Raw genomic sequence first — 21,170 nt, forward strand, 5'->3', positions numbered from 1 at the left:
TCCTGTCTGCCTGTATATGTGGAAGAGAAAAGGTGAGAACAGCTCCGTGCTGTGTTAATCACCTAATAAGACCATTACAAAATAAATTGATTGAAAACCTAAAGATAAAGGAAACAATTTTACACCCTGTAGTAAACAATGAATTTCTTGACATTTATTGGATCCTGAAAAAGAATGAAAGATGCTTTGGAGAAAAATATTTCTGTCTCAGTCAGCAGGACTTCCCCGTTTAGCAGAGATAACTGCCTGTGGGAGGTTTGCATAATTATTAACCTATTTCTGGCATTTCTGCTTTAAACACTCTTTCATGCACACTTCCTTCAACTGAATTATGTTTGGTCGTTTAATGTAGTGACTTTCAGCAGAGCTCAAACCTCGCCCGACTGTAGACATTTTGAGCCAGTCATGTCAGACTAAAATCAGTACTCTGCAAAATGAAATCTGATTTGCTTAAAGGTTTGCTCTACCTTGCAGTTTCTGGCTTCGTGGAGATGCCCTCCCAGCATATTGTAGCACCTTTAAATAGGAAGCAGAGTTCACAGTTGGGTGCAGCTGCTCTTAATCTGTTATGGAGCAGCCTTTGGTTTCAGTATTGCATCACTGCAGGTACAATCGCTAGTGAAGCTAGGAGGAAATATGTTTCAAACGCATCTTACTTATAGCACCCAGCCTATGCCAGCCTATGCCGAACAATTCAGTGTGAATCAATTCAAGGAGAAAAAATATGAATCTTAATTTAATAACTGTTGTCCAATTCAATCCTTAAGCCTGTTTTCTGCCCTCTAGTGGCTAACTATTATTTGACTTGAGCATTATAATGGGCCTTGGTATCCCAACCTTTTCTCACTTCGTTAGGCTTTTAAATGTTACTTAATATCATCCACATTATCGAAACTGATAAACCTACCCTAAAAAATGCCCTCTGGTACCTTCTCTAAACTCCCCATGTGGTTCATTTAAATATACAATAAAAAATAGATATTTACGCATACTCTGTTAAAAAGACAAATAACTTCTTTTTTTTCTCACTGTCTGACATTAAATCATACTAAACCTTTCTATTTTTACGTCAGTTAGGGTTACCGAAAATATTTCTGGTTGACAAATGCCAGAATATTCCAGAAGAGGATTCAGATTCTTACTTCTAAGTTAGATGTTTAGATACACTAAGATTACAATGCCTTTAAGCAAGATGGGAACGCTCGCTTGCTTTGAACTGAAAGCAACATTAAAAAGCCTGATTACAGTGGGGGGAAACCGTTTTGGAGACATTGCCTATGGTCTCATGAAGCTGAAATTGAAATGTGGGTGCCCATTGTATCTCTGGGTGGTATCAGGGCTGGCAGAATCATGCTGTGTGGGTGTTTTGCTGCAAGAGGGACTGGTGCTTTTTACAAAATAGATATAAGGAAAAAATATAGTGAAGCGACATGTCAAGACATAAACCACGAAATTCAAGCTTCGGTTTCGAAATAAACAAAAGCCCTTAGCATACCACCAAACTAGTTACAGAGTGGGCTAGAAACCACAGAGTCTATGTTTTGGGGAGGCTTTTATAAAGCATTGATCTCAATCACATAGATTTATCACCAGAGCTGAAAGGTGTTGGCACAAGGTGACTTACAAACCTGATTTATTTACTCTAGCTCTGTCAGGAGGAATGGGCCAGAATTTCAGCAAACTGTTGTGACAAGCTTGTAAAAGGATACCCAAACTGTTTGACCCAAATCATATCGTTTAAAGGCAAGGCTATTTAAATATATTTAAACTTCTGAATTTGAAGAAATCTTTTTTTTTTTTTTTAGAATTCTCTCATTATAAATAGAAATAATTTTTATCCAATTGATCAAAAATAGGAATACCTTAGTGTAATTGAATGCCTGGCAATGAGGAAAGGAAGGTTATCTGATATGTTTTTATACAGTGTGTGTGGATTTCTGGTTTCAACTGTCCAGAGTCAGAGTTTAAGGGCCCTCAGTCACTGCCTGCTGTTGTCCAGCAGGTGGTGATGTTTATTCATATTTCTTTAGATTCACTGATGCAATTCCTGGTGTTGGCTAAACCTTTTTGTTTTAAATAAAAACTAATACGGTATACTATTTTTGTATTAAATAAAGACTTTTTTTTTTTTTAAGTGAAAAAATTACATGAGCCGCAATGTATGGTGGAGCATTTAGCTAAGATTCACTGCTGTCTTTATTCCTTTACTTCCTATTTTTTAATTGATTGATTCTTATCAAACGGATCATGCCAAGGTGAAAATAAATTTTATTTACGTAATTGCGCCTGAAACAAAACAAACTTACTTTCAGTACAATGTTATACAACTAATTGTGTGAATCTGGATAGTGGTCTTTTGAGTGCATTTGACTTCTAAACACCAGTCGGGCCTGACTGTGTCTTTAAGGACCTGACTTCAGATTGGTGGAAAAAAAAGAAACATCTGCATTGTCACCGGGACACACAGACTGATATAGTTTAGACAAGTGTCACAAGTAATTTTGCTACACTTTGAATGGGGGACCTTGCTCCACCCACCTCCGTCAGTCTTACTGCCTTGCTGACACACAGGGCACTTCCTGGATTGTAACACTTAGCGGGTGGGTGTGGCACTAAGACAAACAGTAAAACAAGTGTGTACATACCCTTGTTTTTGATAATGTCTCTCACCATGGATTCCAGTCATTACTTTCTATCACACCCAAAGGAAATGTTGGGAGTTACATGTAACTTAAAGGAATACTCAGTAACACTGATCAACAAGAATGGTTTCAAAATACGTCATTTAGATTAAGCCAAACACATACTGCATGGTTTTTCTATCAGTTTTCATGTTATTAATACAACATTACCCGGCTTGATCATTGTCTAGAAATTTATAGGTCTTATTTATATGAAGTTGCAGTGTTTGGGGGTATTCTGATTGCAACTTGGATGGGTTCCTTTGTTTGACAGGCAGCACAAACATGCACACACAGGTAATTATTTGAATTATGCAAAGTCAGTACCTGAACAAAAAAAAAAACCATGTGGTTATAGAGTACAGCACGTGCACTCATAGTGCTTGAACGTTTTCACATTTTGTCACATTACAACTGCAAACTTCAATTTATTTTATTTGGATTTTATGTATTAGGCCAACATAAATTAGTACACGGTTGTGAAAATGAAGGTAAACTGGCAGATGGCTTTAAACATTTTTTCTCAAATGAAAATCTGAAAAGTGTTGCATGAATTTTATTTAGTCTCCTTAGTCAATATTTTGCAGAATTACAACTGTAAATGTATCTCTACCAGGTATGCACATCTAGAAGCCGAAATGCTTGTCAAATTCTCTTTGCAAAAAAAACAAAACAAAAAAGGTCAACACTGCACGGCACTGAAAGCACAATCAGAACATGATGGTGGCAGAACCCTGTTTTTTTTTTCACCAAGAACAGGGAAACTGGCCAGAGTTGATGGCATGATGGATGGACCTAAATTAAAGGGTTATTCCAGGAAGGAAACCTGAGTTGTGTACTGAGACTCACTCTAAACATTTAGCCAGAGATACAATGGGCTATTCTAACAAACCATTCCAATCAAATCGACCTTTAAACGCAGAAATTGAAAATTCTTGTTCAGACTTTTTCTATCCAGTCTGACTGAACTTGAGTTATATATACAAATGAAAAACAGGTTGACATCGTTTTCCTTTGTTTTCATTCCACATTTTGGCACAACATCTATAACTATCATAGAAAATGCCAATAAGATACATTAAGGTGTGAGGATGTGACAAAAATTTTAAAAAGCTTAAGGGGCAAACATTTTTTGCATAGCGTTGTATCTGCAATGCGGCTCTAATGAACTGACGCTTAAGGTCCAAAAACTGTCCTGTAGAGCAGTGGTTCCCAACCCTGCTCCTCAAGGTTCCCTGTCCTCCATGTTTTAGGTGTCTCCCTCCTGTCACATCTGACGTAAATAACTGTGTAATTACCAGGCTGCAGCACCACTTCATGGGATGCAAAGAAGGTTATGCAATCATTTGAATCAGGTGTGCTGGAACAGAGACACATTTAAAATATGCAAGACAGGGGGCCCTGAGGACCATGGTTGGGGACCACTGCTGTAGAGCAGTATTTTCATTCCTGGTCCTCAGGACCAACTGTCTTTCATGTTTTAGATGTGTCCTGGCTCCAATACACCTGAATCAAATGATTGCATTAACTCCTCAGCAGCCATCAAGTGCTGCATAGGCCTGTTAATTACCCATTTATTTAAGTCAAGTGTGTGAAAGCAAAGAAACACCTAAAACATTCATGACAGGGGCCCCTGAATACCGGGATTGAAAACTACTGATGTAGAGTATTCAGCTTCCTTTAACATGAGGGGAAAGCCCCTTGGAAATCTTGGCTAGAGAGGAGGACAGGATCAGCCTGTTGGGAGTCTAATTGAATCTGAAGCTGTGAGCTCCACTCTACATGTGGCATCGCAGCCATCCAATAGTGCAACAGTTTAGACAGCTTAAGAGACCGTCCTGTTGAGAAAGGATCACGCTGTTCTCAGCTGAATTGTCAGCGAGCAGTCTGCTGGTGGATCACTCCCTACATTTCATTTGATTTTTAATGTATAATGCAGGTACTTTTTGGGTTGGTTGCATAATGCATGTTATTTATTATTGTACTGTTTAAAGGCCTGTCAGGACCAAGAAACTGTGGAAAGAACACAAAACGTGGAGGGAAGGTGGCATAACTGGTGAGGCAAAAATATGTATGTTTTTGAAAATGCTAGAGGTCTACACAGTGTGTACAAACAGCTTTTACAGAGCTTTTAGTCATCAGATAAATGGTTGGTTGGTAGCTATTAAGATATCTACTTTGCCTGTATGAAACCTTATTTGTACAACAAAAGATCCTTGAGACAGATAATAGCATAAAACATCAGATTGTGTAACTCTGACTGCAGGGAATGTCGGTGAATAATCTATTCTCATAATTGGCAATCATATTTTAAATCTAACAAGCACAAAATCATGTTTTAATCCTTTTGGTATTTCCATGTGTCTGATTATTGATCTGAGGTGGTTTGTTCTCCTTAGGTTAAAGATATATGACCAAAACCCTTCAAAGCTTACCTTTGCTTTGATCCCTTTATCGACACAGTTATTTGCCTTTGAAGGCTGACAGACGCCGAAACTGGCTTCAAATTCTGTTTACGTGTCACCATCAAATCTGTGCTGCTAATACGGCAGGAAGACACTGAACAAGTGGTGCACCATGCAAAGATAAACACTTCTTCTCGCCTGTTTTAATATATTACTGCTAATGCTTTTCATTTAATGCAAGGCTAAAGTACATTTGTGTCTCATTTTGTTTTTGAATTAAATTATATTTGCTGCAGCAGTTTCAGATGGTCAGAGGTTAACTTGGTTGGTAAACCAAAAGGAACCTCTTCAGGGTTTTAATTCCTTTTTCACTTCTGCACTTTCTGCAACACAGTGTATGTATTCGAGAAAACTACATTCTGTCTTCCTGCAATCACACGGGGAGAGAGATTGACAGATGGAGAGGACGGCTCCATAAGAAGTGAGTCACGTTCCATTGTATAATTAGGGTATATTAAAGGAAAGAACATCACACCCTCATTCCAACACTTGCACTGTTGGTTACTGGTTGAGGAGAGCTGCAGAGTCATCCCACACCAATACATATTACGTGCAGAGTATGATATGATGTGATATGATATGAGGACACATGGTTTTGTCTGCCTTTGTGCAAGGAGTAACAGGAGGAGCACTGCCAGAGCCCTGCAAAATGACCTCCAGCAAGCCCCAAATGTGCATGTGTCTGCACAAACGGTTAGAAACCGACTCCATGAGGATGGTATGAGGGCTCGACGTCCACAAATGGGGTTGTGGTCACAGCCCAACACCGTGCAGGACACTTGGCATTGACTTTTTCAAAAGAGATTGGATATATGTTTCTCCCTGGTCTTAAAGAGTCATACAAAATCTTAAGATTTTGTTATCTATATAGGATGTACATTTTTACATGTCTTACATGTCATTTAGTTACAGTACAGACCAAAAGTTTGGACAACTTCTCATTCAAAGAGTTTTCTTTATTTTCATGACTATGAATATTGTAGCTTCACACTGAAGGCATCAAAACTATGAATTAACATGTGGAATTATATACTGAACAAAAAAGTGTGAAACAAATGAAAATATGTCTTATATTCTAGGTTCTTCAAAGTAGCCACCTTTTGCTTTGATTACTGCTCCGCACACTCTTGGCATTTATAGTCATGAAAATAAGGACAACTCTTTGAATGAGAAGGTGTGTCCAAACTTTTGGTCTGTACTGTATATATATATATATATATATATACACTGCTCAAAAAAAATAAAGGGAACACTCAAATAACACATCCTAGATCTGAAAGAAAGAAATATTCTCATTGAATACTTTGTTCTGTACAAAGTTGAATGTGCTGACAACAAAATCACACATAAACCATCAATGGAAATCAAATTTATTAACCAATGGAGGCCTGGATTTGGAGTCACACACAAAATTAAAGTGGAAAAACACACTACAGGCTGATCCAACTTTGATGTAATGTCCTTAAAACAAGTCAAAATGAGGCTCAGTATTGTGTGTGGCCTCCACGTGTCTGTATGACCTCCCTACAACGCCTGGGCATGCTCCTGATGAGACGGCGGATGGTCTCCCGAGGGATCTCAGACCTGGACTAAAGCATCTGTGGTGCAACGTGACGTTGGTGGATGGAGCGAGACATGATGTCCCTGATGTGCTCAATCGGATTCAGGTCTGGGGAACGGGCGGGCCAGTCCATAGCTTCAATGTCTTCATCTTGCAGGAACTGCTGACACACTCCAGCCACATGAGGTCTAGCATTGTCCTGCATTAGGAGGAACCGAGGGCCAACTGCACCAGCATATGGTCTCACAAGGGGTCTGAGGATCTCATCTCGGTACCTAATGGCAGTCAAGCCATGTGGCCCTCCAAAGAAATGCCACCCCACACCATTACTGACCCACTGCCAAACTGGTCATGCTGAAGGATGTTGGAGGCAGCAGATCACTCTCCACGGTGTCTCCAGACTCTGTCACGTCTGCCACATGTGCTCAGTGTGAACCTGCTTTCATCTGTGAAGAGCACAGGGCGCCAGTGGCAAATTTGCCAATCCTGGTGTTCTTTGACAAATGCCAAGCATCCTGAACGGTGTTGGGCTGTGAGCACAACCCCCATTTGTGGACATCGGGCCCTCATACCATCCTCATGGAGTCGGTTTCTAACCGTTTGTGCAGACACATGCACATTTGTAGCCTGCTGGAGGTCATTTTGCAGGGCTCTGGTAGTGCTCCTCCTGTTCCTCCTTGCTCAAAGGTGGAGGTAGCGGTCCTGCTGCTGGGTTGTTGCCCTCCTACGGCCTCCTCCACGTCTCCTGGTGTACTGGGCTGTCTCCTGGTAGCGCCTCCAGGCTCTGGACAGACACAGCAAACCTTCTTGCCACAGCTCGCATTGATGTGCCATCCTGGATGAGCTGCACTACCTGAGCCACTTGTGTGGGTTGTAGAGTCCGTCTCATGCTACCACGAGTGTGAAAGCACCACCAACATTCAAAAGTGACCAAGACATCAGCCAGAAAGCATAGGTACTGAGAAGTGGTCTGTGGTCCCCACCTGCAGAACCACTCCTTCATTGAGTGTGTCTTGATAATCACCAAAGATTTCCCCCTGTTGTCAATTCCATTTAAACAACAGCTGTGAAATTGATTGTCAATTAGTGTTGCTTCCTAAGTGGACAGTTTGATTTCACAGAAGTTTGATTTACTTGGAGTTATATTATGTTGTGCAAGTGTTCCCTTTATTTTTTTGAGCAGTGTATATATGTGTATATATATATATATATATATATATATATATATATATATATATATATATATACATATATACACACCACCAGAACATGACTACTGTATGCAGGCAAGTATAATATTATAGATGTGATTAATGTTTGAGGGGTATAACTAATTGTCATATTTTGTGAGCACCATCTTCTAATTCTGCATATTTCTGATTACATCTTAGTGATGTGGTCCAGCCAGCCCTTTAAACTTGATGGATGAAAGAGGCATCACAAACATCTGCAGACCACCTGTGTGATGCTTCGCTCACCATCCAGAAAGACAAACCACAGGTCTCAGTTGCAGCGTCCCATCCAAGAGATTTAGCCACACCGCCAGACTTTCTGTTCAGAAATACATCTGCCTCTTTGTTCTGTTGAAGAGGTCTTCCAGGAACCGGTCACTCAGGTTGATCCTGCTGTCGCCATTGTAAATACTTGTACATAGTTTTATTTTATGCCTTTTGTCTTGTAATCTTGAATGTTCTTTTTTTCCACATTCTGTTTAAAATGCTATTTGTAATTTTCAAAATAAACTGTGTTTAGAAATTTAAATAAAGTTGATGTATTGTTAGGTCAAATGGAAATAAAATACATTGGTGACAAAAACAATTTCGAAATTTATTAGAACAGCTTAAAACTTTAAGAAACTATCTGAACAAAACATATCTTCAAATTCAATTCAAATTCAAAAATACTTTATTAATCCCAAAGGGAAATTAAATGTTGTTATAGCTCATATTATGAAGGTTTCTTCAAAGAGCCGTTGTAGATGCTGATGGCTGTGGGCAGGAAGGATCTCCTGTAGCGCTCCGTCTTACAGCAGATCTGAAGAAGCCTCTGACTGAAGACACTCTGTTGTTGTAGGACAGTCTCATGAAGAGGATGCTCAGGGTTCTCCATAATGTTCTTCCTTTTATGAAGAATCCGTCTTTCCACAATGATATCCAGAGGTTCCAGAGGAGTCCCCAGAACAGAGCCAGCCTTTTTTATCAGCTTGTTGAGCTTTTTTAAGTCTCTGGCTCTGATGCTGCTTCCCCAGGAGATGATGGTAGAAGAGATCACACTCTCCACAACAGACTTATAGAAGATATGCAGCATCTTGCTGCAACACCAAAGGACCTAAGCTTCCTCAAGAAGTACAGTCTGCTCTGTCCCTTCTTGTAGATGGCTTCACAGTTGCATCTCCACTCTAGTCTGTTGTCTAGGTGAACACCGAGGTATTTATACTCCTCCACCACCTCCACTTCTTCTCCCATGATAGAAATAGTTTTTGACTTATTCCTGTTTCTCTTAAAATCTACAATCATCTCCTATGTTTTAGTCACATTCAAAATGAGATGATTGTTTCCACACCATGCCACAAAGCTGTCCACCACCTTCCTGTACTCAGCTTCTTGTCCATCTCTGATCCACCCCAGGACTGCAGAATCATCTGAATATTTCTGCAGATGACAGGAGTCTGTCTTGTACTGGAAGTCTGAGGTGTACAGAGTGAAAAGGAATGGTGAGAATACAGTCCCCTGTGGTGCTCCTGTGCTGCTGACTACCTGGTTAGACTCATAACCCTTCAGTCTCACAAACTGTGGTCTGTTTGTGTGAGGGACCGAGCCGGTCAAGCATGAGGACACAGTAATAATTTTCAAAGAACATGGGTTTTATTTCCCCAAACTAACAAAATTTAAATAACTGTTACAGTGCCCTTAAAAGAGGTCCAATAAAGAAGCTAAACTCAAGACAAAAAATCAGGGTTGAACATAACAAAACCTCAAACCATCTGCTCAAACAAACAAACTGACCTCCTACACAACAAACAAAGGGGACCTAAATACTGGCTGATCAGACCAGACTAACACACTGAGGAAAAGGGACACCGACTGTGTGGCTGCAGGTGTGGCCATCACACACCCCCCCTCTTTGAAACTGCCACTAGGACAGCGAGAGAGAAAGTCAGCTGTCACATTCTCTTTCCCAGGGATGTGCTGGACCTTAAACCGATAACGTTGCATAGCCAGGTACCACCGCGTGATTCTTCTATTAGTGTCTTTCATGCAGCTCAGCCATTGAAGTGCCTTGTGGTCAGTCTGCAAGATAAACTCTCTCCCAAGAAACTAGTATTTGAAGGAATCGAGTGCCCATTTGATAGCCAAAGCTTCCTTCTCCACTGTGGCATAGTGCTCTTCTCTTTTAAGACAATGTTATGTTCCACCAAATTTGTGCGACCTGGAAATTCTTGGAATACATCTGAAGTTATGAGAGTTTTTACCACAAGGCATTGGTCGTCAGTGAGGTGGCTCAGATCCACGTTGGAAGCAGACTGTGATGGCAAGTATTCATCAGTTTCTTCATCCTCTTCCACACGCCGGATGAACAAGACATCTGCTTCTTTCCCAGATCGTGGGACCCACTCTTTAAGCAGATTTACATGCAGCAATCTGGTAGATCGTTGGTGCCCGGGGTGGCAACCTGGTAGGTTGTTGGACCTAACTTCTTCTGCACTTCAAAGGGACCCTGCCACTTTGCCAGAAGCTTACTATCATTTGTAGGCAACATTACCAGCACCTTTTGACCAGGTTCAAAACTTCTTTCCCTTGCTGAACGATCATACCAAGCTTTTTGGGACATTTGTGCAACTGCCATATGTGTTTGAGCTAATGCACCCATTTTTTTTCCCCTCATCTGTAGGACATAGGAAATGACATTAACTGGCTTCTCTCCTTCTTGGGTCCCTTCCCACATCTCCTTTAACAGGGTAAGAGGGCCCCTGACCTCATAACCATATAGGAGTTCAAAAGGTGAGAACCCAGTGGAGGCCTGGGGAACTTCCCTATAAGCAAAAAGGAGGTAGGGCAACCACTGATCCCAGTCAGAGCCTGTTTCATCCACAAACTTACGAAGCATTTGTTTCAGGGTCTGGTTAAACCGCTCTGTTAACCCATCTGTTTGGGGATGGTATGGGGTGGTCCTCACACTTCTAATCCCCAATAGTTTATATACCTGTTTCAATAAAACAGACATAAAATTAGTTCCTTGATCTGTGAGAATTTCACGAGGAAATCCCACTCCTGACACCATGTGTGAGGGACCGAGCCGGTCAAGCATGAGGACACAGTAATAATTTTCAAAGAACATGGGTTTTATTTCCCCAAACTAACAAAATTTAAATAACTGTTACAGTGCCCTTAAAAGAGGTCCAATAAAGAAGCTAAACTCAAGACAAAAAATCAGGGTTAAACATAACAAAACCTCAAACTAACTGCTCAAACAAACAAACTGACCTCCTACACAACAAACAAAGGGGACCTACATACTGGCTGATCAGACCAGACTAACACACTGAGGAAAAGGGAAGGAAAACATATACAGAAATTTAACTGGCAAACATAACTAAACACAGTTAGCTTAAAAATGTACTTGAATGACTAATAACTAAACAAAATAAGCAAATCACAAAAACAAAGAGAACTTATGCAAAAATTAGAATAAAGCCTCCATGGTCTTCCCCCATGGTGGAACTCCAGATGGTATCACCCAATCAGTCAATCTGGAATTTGAGTGTGCCAGCCAGAGTCCATTGCTTCTGTTCAAGGTAGTCCCCCACAGCACCAGTAAAGAAAACACAGAAAATGTTAAATATTTGACAAAATTAAATATACAAAAGTTAACCAAATGTGCGCGCTTCAATTAGAACTAATGTATTTCAATATTGTCAAATGAAAATATAAACAGAAACCATGTATTTTTGCTGCAGTGAATGTGTATATGAAAACTCAAAATGAAAAAGTGTTTGTGCGTGGGGTTACCGACTATGTGGCTGCAGGTGTGGCCATCACAGTTTGTCAGGTAGTCCTTGATCCAAGAGATTGTTGAGGCCTCCACCTGAGTCTTCTGGAGTTTCTGACAAAGCAAATCAGGTTGGATTGTATTAAATGCACTGGAGAAATCAAAGAACATGATCCTCACATTGCTACTGGCTTTGTCCAGATGACAGTGGGTTTGTTGAAGCAGGTGTTTGATGGCATCTTCAACTCCAACTCCACAGCGATAAGCAAACTGAAGGGGGTCGTGATAGTTTATTATTTGCTTACTCAGGTGGGCCAACAGGAGTCTCTCTAGGACCTTCATGATGTGGAATGTCAGGGCAACAGGTGTATAGTCATTGAGGACTGATGGGTGAGTTTTCTTTGGTACCTTATATTTTGAGCAGAGAAAAACAAGATTGTGATCTGATTTGCCTAGAGGAGGTCTTGCTGTAGAGATGTATGAGTCCTTGACATTTGCATAAAACAAATCCAATGTTTTGTTTTCTCTGGCAGAGCAGCTGACAAACTGTTGAAACGTTGGAAGTGTAGCAGAGTGAAGCATGGTTAAAATCACCAGAAATTGCCACAAAAGCATTGGGGTTTTGTGTCTGTAGCTTAGCAACAACTGAGCTGATGGCATCAGATGCAGTGTCGGCAACAGCGGAAGGTGGAACGTAAACTGTTGCCAAAAAAAACACTGGTGAACTCTCTGGGTAAATAATATGGACGAAAACTTACTGCCAACAGTTCAATATCTGGACTGCAGAGATGACACTTCACAGTAACATGTCCTGGATGACACCATCTGTTGTTCACAAGTACTGCCAGTCCACCTCCTTTACATTTGCCGCTCCTCTTTAAATCTCTGTCTGCTCGTATGGTTAAAAAGCCCGGCAGAGAGACACTGGAGTTGGGGATATGATCCTGCAGCCATGTCTCAGTAAAACACATAATACTGCATGCCCGGTACTCTGGCTGGGTCCTTTGTAGGGCTTGGAGTTCATCCAACTTGTTTCCCAACGATCTCACATTGCCCATCATAATAATAGAAGAGATGGTGTGAACTTCCTCCTTCTCTCTCTTCTCTTTGCTCCTGCTCAGCATCCATGGTGTCTCCTTTTCAACTCATCAGGGATTTGGGGTTGTAGTTGAAGTATTATTTGAGCTTTTGAGATATTAATCAGCTGCTCCCGGTTGTAAGAAATAACCCCGTTGCCATGGCAATGCATCATAACAAATGTCCAAAAATAGAAAGTATTAGGAAAAATCCTTCAAGCTGCACAGCATCTGACACCGGAGAGGAAAGTTGTCCAAAAAAAAAAAAAAAAAATCAACTGTATCCACCACAAGAGGAAGAGTTCCCAAAAAAGAATAAATCAGAATTAAAAGTAACAGAGCTACTCCAACCTGCTGCCACCTTGAGCGGCGCAATTCTAGAACATATTTATTTCTTTCTTATATAGCACCTTATTTCGGTACCATTCTTTCTAAAATGGAAAACAATCTGTCCATTCTCTGTGCCCTCATGTCCTCCCTGATCAAATTCATCATCTCTGTCCCTCTTTCTTTTCTGACCCCTTCCTGCTGGCTCGCTGTCTTCCTTCTCCATCTGGTTTCCCACCGCTCCGCTTGGCCCTGGAGTGTCCTCAGGGATGGAGGCAATTAGGACAGGAGGTGTTGTGGAAGGCCTCTGTCCTAACACCTCATCCATAAGGACAAACCAGGGCCAAGTAACAGCAGTGGGATTTTCACTGACTCCCTTTCCTGACCCTGGATACTTACAATCCTAAAGTTAGAAGGAAGAAAAAAAGAGTTGACAAAACAGAGAAACCAATAAGACTTTTAGAAATATTTTTTTTATTTGTGTGTGACATGAGAACTTCTGAACATACTTTATATTTCCTTTTCATATTTTCCCACTTTGTTTTGGGCCTGCAAGAGGGTGACCTTCCCCTGTTGGCCCATCTTCTCCAGAATTGTCCTAAACAAGCAAAAGGAAAGAGGGAAAACCAAAAGAAGTATGTTAATCACTGGATGGATATTTATGAAAGTTAGAAAGATAGGAGTTTTTGAAACTGGACAGAAACTGACTGCAAAGAATGTTGTTATTGTACCTCCAAGCCACGGTGGCTGAGTTTTTAGCTCCAGTAAAAAGGTGGTGGTTCTCACCCCTGAGCTTAATAAACTGCCCCGTCTGTTCCTTTGTCCCTAAACAATAAAAACAAAAAAGCCCATCTTGCTTAATATCAGTGTAAAAAAAGTCTTTTTTAATTTTACATTTGTCTTAATTTGCAGAACATATTAAAATATTTATACGCAAAAGCCTAAAACAAGCTCTTTCAAACTTTTCACTTCTTTACTGAGATTTGCTTGCATTTGAAAGTGTATTTCTCTTCAGCTGTACCTGGAATCACGAATTATTCAATTCAATTCAATTCAAAAATACTTTATTAATCCCAAAGGGAAATTAAATGTTGTTATAGCTCATATTATGAAGGTTTCCTCAAAGAGCCGTTGTAGATGCTGATGGCTGTGGGCAGGAAGGATCTCCTGTAGCGCTCCGTCTTACAGCAGATCTGAAGAAGCCTCTGACTGAAGACACTCTGTTGTTGTAGGACAGTCTCATGAAGAGGATGCTCAGGGTTCTCCATAATGTTCTTCATTTTATGAAGAATCTGTCTTTCCACAATGATCTCCAGAGGTTCCAGAGGAGTCCCCAGAACAGAACCAGCCTTCTTTATCAGCTTGTTGAGCTTTTTTAAGTACCTGGCTCTGATAATGCTAGCTGAATTATAAATATACTTTTAAAAACACATATAGCACATTTCTTCATCAAAAATGAATATTTAAAAGTTTATTTATTCTCAATCACACTCTCCAGCGATACGGTAGGATTACATAAAATTGTCCATTTATTCAGGTTAACTTTAATATCACCTGTAATGTCAAATCGACTTACATGAACAAATGACACAATACATTATAATGATACTAACACAAACTGTTAAAAATCACTTGTGTTTAACGTTCACTGTGATGACTGGCAGCAGGAGCTCATTGCCGATAGTCTGGTCAGATCTCTACCGGGCTAGCTCGCCCCACCGCCGGTAGGGCTGGCGAGGCAAACCGGCAGTTACTACGGTGGGAGCGGAAAACTCCGAACACGTTGGAGCATGTTTGAAATTAAGCGATGTCTTGATAAATCAAGCAGATTTTTCACGTCTACACAGTTATATTCCCGCACTAAAAACATTGTAAAAGTTCATTTGTGTCACAGAAAGTGTAATTTTTCACAATTTACTCACGGCTTTTGCCACTGTGGTCCGCCATGGCTGCCCCTGTTTGACCAAACCGCTTCGACCCGCAATGAATCATGGGAAAAGATGGACCGCGAAGGATACTCACAACGCATCCTTCAAATCGGGCAAAAGAAGGACACATTTGTCGGGAGCATTTGACAGACCTTCCGCCCGGCGCTGTTACGTAATCGGCCCGCAAGTACGGACTTGGAAGGATCCAGTCCCTGACTTGGGACACACCCTCGGCCTGCACATGGATCCTCCTTCTTCCTGTTTATTGACCAATAGTAGAGGAGCTGGAGAGAAGAAGGCAGCCCTCCTCATTTGCATAATGAAGCAGAAATGCATACGGTAAAGGAAAAAGAGAGACGAGGAAAAGTAAAAAGAACAAAGGCATGTGTAAGGAAAAGGAAAAAGAAAATATTTATATTTCTTGATGAAAGTGCATGTCTAAGGAAAAGGAAAAAGAAAATATTTACATTTCTTGATGAAAACGCATGTGTAAGGAAAAGGAAAAAGAAAATATATATACATGTCTTGATGAAAACGCATGTGTAAGGAAAAGGAAATACAAAATATATACATTTCTTGATGAAAATGCATGTGTAAGGAAAAGGAAAAACAAAATATATACATTTCTTGATGAAAATGCATGTGTAAGGAAAAGGAAAAACAAAATATATACATTTCTTGATGAAAACGCATGTGTAAGGAAAAGGAAAAACAAAATATATACATTTCTTGATGAAAACGCATGTGTAAGGAAAAGGAAAAACAAAATATATACATGTCTTGATGAAAACGACGCATGTCTAAGGAAAAGGAAAAACAAATTATATACATTTCTTGATGAAAATCCATGTGTAAGGAAAAGGAAAAACAAAATATATACATTTCTTGATGAAAATCCATGTGTAAGGAAAAGAAAAAACAAAATATATACATTTCTTGATGAAAATGCATGTGTAAGGAAAAGGAAAAACAAAATATATACATTTCTTGATGAAAATGCATGTGTAAGGAAAAGGAAAAACAAAATATATATATTTCTGCTTTTATTTTTTATTTTGTCAGGATCGGTCCTCCATAGCGTTGGGAGGTGTAGTGCCGAGAACAGTTTTCATAACCAGTGTGACTTTATTTCCCAGATTGCACCGCGCATCGTGATGTTCCCAACAGCTGACAGACGGCGAAGCCTCTGCCAGAGCTGTCGGTGCAAGCTAGGAGAGCCCTATCGTCGGAAACCCACACCGACTGGAAACACAAGCAGGACGTTTGTGAAATTGAAACTACTTAACGGGTACATTGTTTCATGGGAATATATTTAGTCGGTCTCGTCGCTTTTTAAACTAAAAATATTCAAACGTTGGCAGCCGGTGACAATTGCTGTCAGCTAACTTCCACAATCGGGCGCTGCGTCGCTGGACTGCCGCTGTATGTTTTATCCGAACTCAACGGTTTGACTCCAGCCCTTCCCTCTCCAGCCGTGTCCCAATGCTGAGGAATGGATAGCGTGTCTACTAACGGTGGGAAGATGGTCGAGAGTGATGAGCAGCAGCCGGAGAGGCACAGCGGCTGTGGCGCAGCGACGGCCGCGCTCCATCAGTGCGAACTCATCCAGAATATGATTGACATCTCCATCTCCAGTTTACAGGGGCTACGGACCAAATGCGCCGCGTCCAACGACCTCACGCAGCAAGAAATACGCACTTTAGAGGTAAAGAGAGCTCCTCGGATGTGTTGGTGCCATAAGAAGCTGTCTGGTTTAAACTGCGGAGTCATGATGCAACGACGCTATGTTCGCCTGAGTACGGGCTGCAAGCGACACTATGTCAGCGAGCTGAGCAGGTTTTATCGCTCACACTGTGCTACTATAGGGTCGATGTGTTGAGGTAATGACGACTTAATGATCACTATCAAATTGCCCGAATTACACCCGGGATGTTCTTAAACGGCGTTGCCGTGGTGGTTGTATATATGCTCCAGCTATTTGCGTGACCTTCTGTCTTATTTGCGATAGATCGCAGCACCGTGCCGAGCAGCTGCATCCATCCAGCCTGGCCTAATGGCACACATTCAATAATCTGATACAGCTTTTATCTGCATGCAGCTCCGAGCAGGGTTGTTATGGCCGTACAACCAGCCTGTCAAAACAAATAACAGAAAGCAATCCTAGATTCGCATGGCTTGTCCTATGTGTTTACAAAAATGTGGGAAGACAGGGTTGATGTTTATCTCTATACAGATGCTGATTCGGTTCTGTCTTCTTGGGAAGACTTGACTGTTTTGCCTAAAATACATTTATTTCGGAGGACATCCTATGGTAACAAGAAGTAATATATGGTGACCACACTTTAATGTCTCAATTCATTTAAGAAAAAAGTCTTGTTGCAGCCACACAGGCCAGAGGTCAGCAGACTACAACCCAAGTAGAAGCCCTTTATTTAGTAGAAGCTTCCAGTAAATAAAATGGATCTTGTTCCTCAAAACCTACCCGACCCTTTGAAATAAGACAACTTATCATGTTTCAAAACTACCTAATATATAACACCTTTTTTATGGTTATATCAACCACATTTTTTTAATGTTTTTAGGTTAAAGGGGAAAAACTCAAACTGTTACAGCAAGAGAATAAATTTTATTTAAAGGAGTATTCCATATAGAAACAAGATGAAGACAAAGTATATAGTCTGCACAGAAAATGACTAATGGCCATGCTATGCAGAAGTTGTACAAAAACATTTTAAGTAACATGAAAGACTTCACTTTTTTATTACTTTTATATTTAAAAACACTATGCAGTTCTGTCTCAGTTTTGCAAACCCCTAATATAGCCTAACTGTAAGCCAAGTGCATTGCTGATTCTATTCGATTTAAGCTGGTAAAAATTGGTTAAATACATCAAGTGGGCTGTATTTTTGTGTCATTACTGCTTTTTTAGACACTTATTGCCATGGCATATCAGGTCCTGTCATGCTATGCTTAGAGAAATGCCATTGCCACAGTCTAAAATCCTTTAAGTTGAATGCAAGGCCCAGTGCCAGTGTGACCAGAGTTTTCTCTGGGTGTATGAAGCATATAACATTTAATCCATGGTAATTGTGTTACTGGCTAGATTTGGTTCGTATATTTAGGTGTATAAATTTAAGACATTGTTTTCCAGCAATTTTGGTTTCGAAAATAGACGGTAAAACAATTTGTGATTTATCAGTAGACTTAGACCTTGGTCTACCTTGAGCACCTGTCAGGTGAAGCCCAAAAAAAAACAACAAATCACTCTTCCTTCAGGATTCATGGGAACTCTGCTACATCAAACACTATACTAATGAATACATGTTGTAAATAGCATTATTACACTCTAATCAGTATTTTATTTTAGCAGCAGAAGGAATTATTGCTACTCTGCTGTTGTAAATAAAAGCAGTCGAATGATGTTACATATTTTAGTAAAAAATATTTTAAATGTACCATGATGCCATGAAACTATAGTATTTATAGTGTAGTATTTTATAGTATCTCATGCCTACATGTTTCCATCATTATTATTGCAAAAAAGTGCCATTTGAGAGACCATTCCTGTGTCTTCCAATGATTGCTGTGGTTTACAAATAACCGGAGATGGAACCCATAGTAACAGAAAAACAAGAATACCATGTCTGATGCTCACAGTATGAATATAAGGGGTGGATAAAAGCTAAAAAGATGGTAAATGGATGTTCTTGTTCATGGATTATTCAAGCCTTATGCCTTGGCTAAAAGGAATGTTAAGTCCTGATTGACTGGAGGTTATTAATTATTAATGTTTGTTTTATTTCTGTATAATACCCCTCCCCCCAACAATAGTACCCCTAAATTCAGTATTTCCTTTCAACAACACCAAGTAAGTTAAAAATGCTATTTAATATGCAGCAATTTTTCACCTAATGAATAAATTGTCTTTCTGAGGACCTGATACCCCTGTTATTTACAGGGGTGGACTGTAGCCGAGTCTTTGTTCTTTTCAGCCTGTTTTTAGCAGCAGAGGCGGATTTAGGCCAAACACAATGTGCCAAAAGAAGTGAAGAAAGCCTTTTTCCAGTTTGACAATATGGACGTAAAGTTATTCTGTTGGTCCTTAGCTGTTTGGCAAGCTTTAAGTGTAAATTTAAAAGGCATCATATGGGAGCAAAGTTTAACAGGAAAGCATGCTAACTGATTAAGTAAGAGGGAAGCCCAACAACCTTAGCTTGCTTGTGTTTTAAGCTCTTTCCTCAGCCTACCTCAGATCCACTCCCACTGGTTTTGTGCAGAAGGCAAGCAGATGAAGCTGAGTGGCTGGTTACTTCCTGAAGCAAAGTTGTAGGTTGGCTAGTGCAAGCTTGAACTGGTTAATGGAATTATGAAGTCTTGGCCCGTTCAAGTCTACATTCTTCCACTCGTCTTTATCCGTTTTCATTTGTGCCTTGTCAGTGGAACAGGACGTGATCTGGCAGAGTACTTCCTGAGGTATGATTGTCTCGTAGATTCATTTTCTTACCGGCATTGTTCTGCTTGACAATGGACACGCTGTGCCGCTCTCATGTGGTTCTTGAAGACTCTAAAAACTGTTCTGAGGTTTTTTTTGTTCCTCCTGTGCTTATAAGATGTTTTTAGGGACCATTGCAGAAAATAATTTGTGCAAGCAGTCAATGTGGTTATTTCGAGTTAGATTTTGTTTCTTTGTGGTCTTGCAAAGTATAGAATTGTATCTTGTTGTTCACTAAGGCCTAATCTAGCTAAGGGCCTTTTAAAAAAAATTCTTCAAACTCCTGCATTTGTCATCAGAGCTTTAAGGTTTTCGTTGAGTTGAAGTGGCTGCACCTGAAATACCCAGTGTAAACGTTTACTGGTACCATTTATTGGTATTTCCTTTGATTTACACTGACTTATTTTCACTAGACTAGAGCAACTAGTCATAAACTGCCCCTAGTGTGCAGTGCCTTTCAAGTGCAGCTATTCTCTGCTAACTGGATGTTGCAACTGTTGCAAAGTCTGGAATAAAGACAACATGCAACAGCAATCAGATTGCTCATTAAAATACATATAATTAGCTAAATATATCTAGTCACAGTTTTAATTGTAATTTATGAAATTTCCATTTGTTGATTTCTTTTTGTTTCCTACTGTGGTATTTTTCCGCAGACAAGTCACTCAAAATAGGTCAGATTTTTCTTTCATGTTTTGTTTCTCCAGTTTGTTTCCTTATCAAACTGTATACACAGTTCTACTTGAAATTAGTGATGATAAAATATTTTTATTGTTTGACAGAATTTTTTCTGTTCAGTGACCAGGAAGGTAACAACTGTCTGAATAGATGAATAAGAATAAACAAAAAAGAAAAGGAAGCTTCAGAAAATGTTTTGCAAAACGTGAGGCTAAAACTTTAGAAATGTACTCTTCATTAGGTTTTTTGCATGTTTCCCAGTAAAGAACATTAAACATTCAATAAAAATTTAAAGAAACAATTTATTTACAAATATAAACAATCCGGTTTAAATCAACTCAAAATGTTGATCATATAGGCATGGATTGGTTTCAGATTCTTATGGTAACATGGCCTTAAGTAAAAATACCATAGAGTCACATAACATTTTAAAATATTGATTTATACCATGATTGATTGCTTTTGTTAAAAACATCATTAATCATATCTGTATTGTGCTAAAACAATGCTAACCATATATAGCCTATATGAATAGCCTATTTTTACATGATTTATAGTTTTTATGCCGTGTGTGTGTGTGTGTGTGTGTGTGTACATATATATATGTATATACAATGTATGTATGTGTATATATGTATATGTTTATATACATATGTATGTGTATATATATATGTATATCTATATATATATATATATCTATGTATATATATATATACATATACATATATATATAAACATATAGATATATATATATATATATCTACATGATTTATTCTTTTTATGCCGTGTGTGTGTGTGTGTATATATATATATATGTATGTATGTATGTATGTGTGTGTGTGTGTATATGTATGTATGTATGTGTGTGTGTGTATGTGTGTATGTATGTATGTATGTGTGTGTGTGTGTGTATGTATGTATGTATGTGTGTGTGTGTGGGTGGATGGATGGATGGATGGATGGATGGATGGAT

The 21,170-nt window shown here is 39.6% G+C and overlaps 1 protein-coding gene and 2 long non-coding RNA genes across 6 annotated transcripts in view; 2 read left to right on the top strand and 1 right to left on the bottom strand.

Annotated features, from left to right (window-relative positions):
• Window positions 1–4,532: 4,532 nt before the first annotated feature.
• LOC124876060 lies at window positions 4,533–8,159 on the top strand. The gene is made up of 3 exons (XR_007040200.1): window positions 4,533–4,737; window positions 5,481–5,567; window positions 8,099–8,159. It is a non-coding gene; the product is annotated as an uncharacterized LOC124876060 (long non-coding RNA).
• A 5,394-nt stretch (window positions 8,160–13,553) lies between these two features.
• Window positions 13,554–13,892, bottom strand: LOC124875982. The gene is made up of 2 exons (XR_007040176.1): window positions 13,831–13,892; window positions 13,554–13,697 (listed from the first exon to the last, which is right to left on the bottom strand). It is a non-coding gene; the product is annotated as an uncharacterized LOC124875982 (long non-coding RNA).
• A 2,270-nt stretch (window positions 13,893–16,162) lies between these two features.
• Window positions 16,163–21,170, top strand: part of ksr1b (kinase suppressor of ras 1b) — a 32,079-nt gene continuing 27,071 nt past the window's right edge. For 2 of the 4 annotated variants that reach the window (XM_047379444.1, XM_047379445.1), the window contains exon 1: window positions 16,163–16,732. In XM_047379444.1, the coding sequence (XP_047235400.1) occupies window positions 16,520–16,732 (213 nt within the window). In that variant the 5' untranslated portion in view covers window positions 16,163–16,519. Of the gene's footprint in view, window positions 16,733–19,366; window positions 19,501–21,170 lie in introns of those variants that run through there. The other 2 variants (XM_047379446.1, XM_047379447.1) reach the window with 2 other exon arrangements.

Source organism: Girardinichthys multiradiatus, chromosome 11, assembly GCF_021462225.1.
Source record: "Girardinichthys multiradiatus isolate DD_20200921_A chromosome 11, DD_fGirMul_XY1, whole genome shotgun sequence".
Lineage (NCBI taxonomy): Eukaryota > Metazoa > Chordata > Actinopteri > Cyprinodontiformes > Goodeidae > Girardinichthys > Girardinichthys multiradiatus.